At 47.9% G+C, this 8,202-nt stretch overlaps 1 protein-coding gene across 1 annotated transcript; it reads right to left on the bottom strand.

Moving 5' to 3' along the window:
* Positions 1-391: 391 nt before the first annotated feature.
* Positions 392-4,479, bottom strand: LOC310691471 (perforin-1-like). Its single transcript, XM_083471287.1, is given in 3 exon segments — positions 392-1,816; positions 1,819-2,275; positions 3,530-4,479. Coding segments are annotated over 3 exon segments (1,668 nt in total). The 5' UTR covers positions 4,102-4,479; the 3' UTR covers positions 392-1,177.
* Positions 4,480-8,202: the final 3,723 nt, after the last annotated feature.

Genomic DNA, 8,202 nt, shown 5'->3' with positions numbered 1-8,202 from the left:
ATAACCCAATTCAGACTAGTCTCCATCCAGCATTTTCCAGTTTCCAGCATCACCATTATTTTTATTTTTATAGCAAAAGAATCCTGACAGTGGAGGTAGAATGGTAATGGTATGGAATTGGTTACCTCGGCAATTTGCTCGACAGAAACTAGGAGAAACTAGTCCCAGCCGAGCCTACGATGTGCAATTCCACTCCTATTTCTACAGTTCTTAAAACATATTCACTTTGCTGTTCGTTATCTACGGGCCTTTATCATGTCCTGCAGAAAGTAATCTCTTTAATTGGAGTGCGAGAGGTGGGGGGGGGGGGAAGGGGCACTGAGTCGAACAGGACGCTGCTGAAATATGAGAGCACAAAGTCCACCATGGATAGATAGATATTATTTATTTATTTATTTGTTATATACTGCCCTTAATCATAAGTCTGCAAGGGCAGTTCGCAGAATATTGGCTCCCTAGCAATATGTTTATTTTTCTAGAATACCACATTTCAAATCTGGAATATCCTTAACCAGTTAAGGATTTGCAAGGTTGAAAGCAGCACATATGTAAACACAAATATGTATTTGTAACATAGGAGTTGGAGAGAAAGAAACTGGCGGCTTACCCTGTTTCAAAAAAACACACAGCAAAGATAGAAAAGGAAGCAGGCTTGGATATGATCTCTGAGTAATCCTGAGAGCCTGGCCTACGCCAGATTAGCCAGTGATCTAACTCTGTATAAAGATGCTTTGTATGATTATAAGAACCTTCGGCAGGGTTGGGGAAGTTTAAACAATTATGTGGTTGCTGTCAAGGGGCCTCAAGAGCTAGAGCTCACCTGATAAAAGCATCTTTGCTCCTTGTGACCACCCGTGGACCAACTAGGCCCCAACCCCAGAACTGCCAGATTACATCTGAATCTGTCTCAACAGGATCTGTCCCAACTCTGCCCCTTGATTTATCTCAGGGGAGGTAACCAGTGGTGTTTCAGCCATTGTTGGACTACAAATCCCATCACCACTAATCATAGGCCATACTGGCTGGGAGTGCTGGGATCTGTAGTACAGCAAGAAACATCAGTTAGGCCACCGGATGCCCTGATCCTACTTTTCCATGGACCTGCCCTCACCTATTCAGCATAAGGTCCTCAAATATAGAAGGACATAGCACTGGTTTGGATGGGCGGATGGGAACACTAGTTAAAATAAGAAGTTGGCAGCTGGAGCGGGACATATTCTTGACAGGTGGGGCCACTCAACGTGTGGCCGCATTCCAGGAAGTAATAAAACTCAATGTATCCATATTGTGGAGAACATGTGTACCGTTGAGCACCAGCCCTGGCCTCCAGATTGTGGGTACACCTCTGCAAAAGTTCATTACCACGCCAGCCATCATTGTCCCAGACTTCTATGTGAACGGGGTTTTCATGATTCAGCATGACAGTCCCAAAGCCCAGGGTTTCATACCACCAGGGGTCATTATCAGATGGGACGATGCTGGTCCTCAGCGCTCGACCTTGAAAGACAACTCTGACATAAGCATCGGTGGCTGTGAAGTGGTCGCCCCAAAGGTTGGATCCTCTGGTCACAACAAAGGTGAGGTGTGCCCTGCCCCTCTGCCGGGCACAGCACATGTTGTTGTTGAGGCCATCCTTCTGGCAAAGGCAGGTGCATTGCTCACCTGAGCTCTGGGAGCTCCAACGTGGACACCGCTGCGGACACTCCCTCTTCAGGGCCTTCCGGTTTATATGACTCGCAATGGCTTGTTTCAGCAAATCCCTCCTTGGGTCCTGGTGGTTCAGCAACATGTGCAAGGGCTGGAGGGAATAGGAAACAGCCCAGGCTGTGCTTTTGCACTGTTCTTCCATTCCGAGAAGAGTTGAGCTCCCCTGCCTTTTGAGAAGAGAATCTCGATCTGCTTATCTCCTCCCTCAACTTCAGTTTGCTGCTTGGCATAGTTTTCATGCGAGACTCCAAGACTGTAGAACTTCTGGATCGCTTCACACCTGGCATTTTGGGAAGTGGACCCAAATACCTCGTTGTCTCCCAAAGAAAACCCCCACTTTAAGCAATCCTGGATGCTGGAAGCTGTAACCCCCCACAAGGCCATCTTGCATGTCTGCACAGCCAGCAGGTGGCGAACTCGGCCCCCAAGGTCTACCTGGCTGATGTAGTGGGTGCCATAGCTGTCGATAAAATGCTGGTATTCCTCAGAGTTGTTCTTTATTGGCAGCTCGGCCACATGCTGGGCAAAGTGAGAGGACAGCGGCGAGGGTCTATGGGGGAGTCTCAGCCTGCTCAAGAAGAGAAAAAGAGGAGCAAGATATTAGAAGCAAAGCTTATAGTTTTGCCCACACCACCCACACCCATAATCCTGCATCTTTTTGAGGGAAAGGAAGCCTGCAAAGTTTTCAGGGATCTTCTTCCTCTCCAACATGTTATCCCTCCCCTGTAAAGGCCCACAGAGCTTCCTGCGAATCAGAAGAGAGGAAGCGTATACATACAAGAGGACTTTAAACACAAATTTGAGCACCTTGAATTGGAACTAGAAATGAACTGGCAACCAATGCAGCTACTTTAAAATGTAGTGGGGTATGTTAGATCTAAACCAGGTATGTCCAACTTCTGTTTTGGGGGCCTAATCCGGCCCGCAGGTCGATTTAATCCGGCCCCTGTGGCAGTTTATCTCCTGGGGTAAAATCCTAAAAAAACCACCTTCAATCTTAAAAAAAGCTCAACCTCAACCCTAAAAAAACCCACAACTTTGGTCATCCCTCACGCATGGTCACGTCATTAAATCTGACCCTCTTTGAAAAAATCCCAGCCAGTAAGCTGGCTGCAGCATTTTGGACGAGCTGAAGTTTCTAAATGTTCTTCAAGGACAGCCCCATGTAGAATGCATTGCAGTAATCCAATCTGGGAGTTACCAGAGCATGGAAGACAGTGGCCAAATAATTTCTCTCCAAAGGGGCCCAGAACTGGTGAAGTAGGCAGTGCTGGGGCAAAATACTGCTAGCCACCAAGGTTACCTGAGCCTCCAGTGACAGTGTTGACCAAAGATATGGTGACAATCAGTCAATCAACTGGTGTGCATTATTTCCCAGGACCCACCCCCGGCTCTTCTGGGGCTGAGCTCTTGATCTGAATTGCCCTGCCTAACCTGGCCACTTAACCACCTCCAGCCCACTTCCCTAATTCCTGAACATCTGAGCCTGCAACCAAGCTGATGATCTGCCTCCTGCTTCCTATTATCCTTTCTTTCTATTAGCTCTGCCCAGAGCAAGAAGAAAGCTTCCCTTCCTCCTTTGTTTGAGTCTTCAGTAACTCTATGTATGAGAGCTTTGTGGAGTTTTGTTGAATGCTATCTGAATTAAGAGAGAAGTCTAACAATGGAATAGTAAGAACGAATGAATAACTGAACCCTGTGGGGGCAGAACACAGTTCACTAGAAACCTCGGCTGGAATTGCTATATCTGTTTGATCCAACTTCCAGTTGAGGACGCCCGCTCATCCTTTGATTGTATCTCTAGAGGGATACTGATGCTCACCTGTAGTGTGTGCAGTAGACCTCTTGCCTCACAAAGCTGTAACTGTCATGCTGGGATTTCTGATGTGCATAAATCGCCATCCAGGAGTGAGATCCAGCAAGGGCCACCCTCATCTTAGGCAGCTCCTGCCCTAATTTGCTCAGCACTGCGCCGAACCCCAGCTCCATGTCCAATCCCAAATCTGCTTTCCAGTCATTCTTCACCTCCGTGGCCATTGCATTGGCAACATCCACATCCAAATTCTCCACGGAGCTGGTGACCTGCCGATGGCACGAGCGGACCACCTGCCAGTCCGCGACAGCTAAAGGGAGTTTCTGCAGCTGCCCGTTCATCAAGTGATTCCGACAGAGGATGCACGTCCCGTTGGGGCCCTGCCATTGGCTGGTGTCCACCACAAACGCTCCCTTTCTCTCCAGAGTGGTGATGTCAACCCCCTGACCAATATAGGTGTGGCCAGGCACAAAGGTGTCCTGCTTCATGCAGATGGAGCTGGGGTGCCGATGGCAGTTGCTGGAAGTTGTTAGTGGAAGTTGGAAGAGGAAGGCTGCTAGGAAGAGGTATTGTTTGGACATGATTGTTCCGCTGTGATCCTCCCCCCGCCAGTGGGGCAGATGGCTTCAAATTACCACGGGAAATAAAACAGAGAAGACTTATTTGCACCATTCAGGCATTCCCCACATTTGAGAGTCCCTCTTTTCACATCACCTGTTGCTACCTGACCCTTTCTAACTGGAGGTACCAGGAACTGAACCTGTTGGCTTCTACAAAGTAGATGCTCTACCACTGAGCCATGGCTACTCCTAATGGTATATGCTAGGCCAGGTGTGGGGAACCTTAGGCCTTGCAGATGTTGCTGAGCTAAAGCTCTCACCAGCCCTAGCAACCATGGCTCAGTTGCAAGGAATGTAGGACCTATTGTTCAGCAACAGCCTGGAGGACCACAGGCTGGGTCATGGGTCACCAGCATGGAGCTAATAATAATAATAATACAGTGGTGCCTCGCAAGACGAAATTAATTCGTTTCGCAAGTTTTTTCTTCTTGCGAGTTTTTCGTCTTGCGAAGCACGGTTTCCCATAGGAATGCATTGAAAATCAATTAATGCGTTCCTAGGGAAACCGCCTTCAGACCAGGTCCGGGGACAGCCTGTCCCCCGACCTCTTCTGAAGGCTGGGGGGGGGGAGACAAGGGCTTTTCTTCCCACCCCCAGTCTTCAGAAGGCTGTTCTGAAGGCTGGTGGTGGGAAGAAAAGCCCTTCTTCCCACCTCCCACCCCGCAAGCTCCGGGGACAGGAGGGCTTTGCTGCCGACCGCCAGCATTTTAAAAGCCCCTGCTGTCCCGGGGCGATTTTAAAATGCTGGCGGGCGGGAGCGAAGTCTCTGCTGTCCCGGGGAGATTTTAAAATGCTGGGGGTCGGGAGCGAACGCTTCGCTCCCACCCGCCAGCATTTTAAGATCGCCCAGGGCAGCGGAGAAGTCTCCGCTGTCCCGGGTAGGCAGGCGGGGGGGAGCAAAGACTTTTGCCCCCCGCCGGCCTTCAGAAGAGGTCCAGGACCTCTTCTGAAGGCCAGCTGTGGGCAAAAGTCTTTGCTCCCGACCGCCAGCAATTTAAAACAGGTCCCCGGAGATTTCCGTATGGGCTTTCGTCTTGCGAAGCAAACCCATAGGGAAATTCGTCTTGCGAAGCGCCTCCAAAACAGAAAACCCTTTCGTCTTGCGGGTTTTCCGTCTTGCGAGGCATTCGTCTTGCGGGGTACCACTGTAGTAATTTTTTTTTATTTATACTCCCTTCCCAGTTCAGAAAACCGGGCTCAGGGCGGCTAACAACAAATTTAAAACACTTAATTGATGCAACAAAAACCAGTATAAAATACAGTGTAAAACGTGAATAACAATAAATCCAGAATTCAAAAATCAATTTAGGGGGGAAATCCATCCAATAAACATTAGATGATCACCAGGGCTAGCTGGCTAAATTAGTCCTATTTGGGCCAGCGAGGAGACCAGGGGAGAATTAGCTGTGGGATCCCAGAGCAGGTAATCTTCATAAAAAGGGGAGGGGAAGGGAAGGAAGGGGAATAAAAGATCAAGCTAAATTCAAATTGAAATCAGATGTTGATGGACTCACAACTCCCATCAACCCCAGCCAGGGCTGTCAATGGTCAGGGATGTTGCTTTAGTTGAGCAATGCCTGGACACTGGCTATTCCATAATTTGAAGTTCTAATGATGGCCACAGTGAACTTCATGGCTGAGGAGGCGACTCAATGTACAGCAGGAGCATAAATATGAAGAGGAAGCCTTGGGACTAACCATCTAAAAACAGGCATGTATAATCTGGGCACCAGATGTTCTCCCTGACCTAGCACTGTTGTCTTTTCTTTCCTAGCCTGGTGACAAGTAGAAGACTAACATATGTCACTTCCCCCAAGATAGAGCAGCAACAAGGAACATCTTGGGAACACAGAACATCAGTCTGGTGTAAGCCCAGATGCACTCTGCATCTTAAATCTTTTATGCTGGGAGTGTCTGGGGGGTGGGGGGTGGGGCTTCCAGCTTGTGGGTGCAATTAGGAGTACAAGGTGGAATATAAACTCATTTAGAATAAATAATGAATATAGTAGCAAGCTTACCTGCTCTGTAATTTCCGAACTGCTTTGCCTTCTCAGTGTAGTACGTGGCACCATAACAGCTGCCTTTCGGTTTCTGTTCCCACCAGTTCCCTCCCTTGCCAACCGATCTGCTTTGTCTTTTGCATGTCTCTAAACCAATATTGGATTGGTGGACACTCACTCACGCCTGAACGGACAATACCACACCCAGTCACATTCTCAGAAAATTGGATTCTTCTTTTCTTTCCCACTGTTTCAAATTATTGCGTCAATAGTGTGAATTATAGGAGCCACAAACACCAGTGTATTTTTCTGTATGTGAGAGAGAGAGGGGTGGTGGTGGTGGTGGTGGTGGTGGATGCAGGGGTTTCCTGATGGCGCTCTCTCTCTCTCTCTCTCTCTCTATATATATATATATATATATATGGCAAGAAGAGGGAGGGATGAACCCCATCTCAAACCCTCTTATCACCCAATTCTTTATCCACTCCATACCTTTGTAAATACCAAAAGCAGTCTGCCATTCCAGTCTGTCATTCCCAGTTCATATCAGTGACTGCTCCAGTCATGGAGCCAAGAAGGAAGGCCTTCCTTTGCACATAATAAATAAATATTTTTTGGGGGAAGGCTTGTCCTTTCTTACCTTTGGCTGAGAGCTCCAGTGGCAAGGAAAGCTTCCCGTAGGTTGGTGAGCCTGAGAGGACCACTTCAGACTCCCTTCTTTTGAGGTTGAAAATTCAAGGCAAAACTGAAACCATCATACCAGGATAGTGAGTGGCCACTAAACGGACCGTTTGCTTATGTGGGGAAATTCCTTATAAGGAGGCCTTCCCCCCCCCCATGCAAAAAGTTTGGCAGAGGCCTCATAAAAGAAGTTCCAATTGTTCTAGGGAGTGAGGGAACATTTTGGCTCCACAGGCCAGATTCTTATTCTTATTAGATCTAGCCTTGTGGTTCAAATGTGACAAAGGGGAGGGGACACCCATCTGTCAGTCACCACAATGATGTCAGGTGATTGGGCATGTTGGGACTTCAAAGCGCCATGTAGAGCGATACCGCCAAAGCCTGCTTTCCACTGACCTTGGCTCAACTGATGGGCTGTGGACCCAACACCTGCTTTCTCTTGCCTCTGCATGATCTGGAGCATACTATAATGTTCCCAATTATGCACTGGCAGTCGTGTCTCTACCTGTCCCATAGATCAACATCACATATATAGTGGAGGGACTGGCATGTTAAGTACAATTGTTTAATTATGATGACGGCTAAGGGAGCTGGGCATGTTTAGCCTGGAGAAGAGGAGGTTAAGGGGTGATATGATAGCCATGTTCAAATATATAAAAGGATGTCACATAGAGGAGGGAGAAAGGTTGTTTTCTGCTGCTCCAGAGAAGCGGACACGGAGCAATGGATCCAAACTACAAGAAAGAAGATTCCACCTAAACATTAGGAAGAACTTCCTGACAGTAAGAGCTGTTTGACAGTGGAATTTGCTGCCAAGGAGTGTGGTGGAGTCTCCTTTTTTGGAGGTCTTTAAGCAGAGGATTGACAACCATATGTCAGGAGTGCTCTGATGGTGTTTCCTGCTTGGCAGGGGGTTGGACTCGATGGCCCTTGTGGTCTCTTCCAACTCTATGATTCTATGATTCTCATCAGCTCCAGCCAGCATGGCCACTGGCCTGGGATGCAGCCTAACAAATTATTATTGCCAGTTATAGTTTTCAGGTTAAATGTACATACAGTGGTACCTCGGGTTAAGTACTTAATTTGTTCTGGAGGTCTGTTCTTAACTTGAAACTGTTCTTAACCTGAAGTACCACTTTAGCTAATGGGGCCTCCCGCTGCCACCGCGCTGCCGCTGCACGATTTCTGTTCTCATCCTGAAGCAAAGTTCTTAACCCGAGGTAATATTTCTGGGTTAGCGGAGTCTGTAACCTGAAGCATATGCAACCCGAGGTACCACTGTATTGGTTGGTTTATATCTACTGATCAGACAAGCTTTATTCCTGGACAAAACATGGTTGACTTGATCCAAAGGGCACTCAATGTGACACAGAATCTGACT

The sequence above is a fragment of the Podarcis liolepis genome (genome assembly GCF_965112155.1).
Source record: "Podarcis liolepis genome assembly, chromosome: 13".
Taxonomy (NCBI): domain Eukaryota; kingdom Metazoa; phylum Chordata; class Lepidosauria; order Squamata; family Lacertidae; genus Podarcis; species Podarcis liolepis.
The sequence above is the reverse complement of the archived record's forward strand: the minus strand, read 5'-3'. Positions and strand labels throughout refer to the sequence as shown.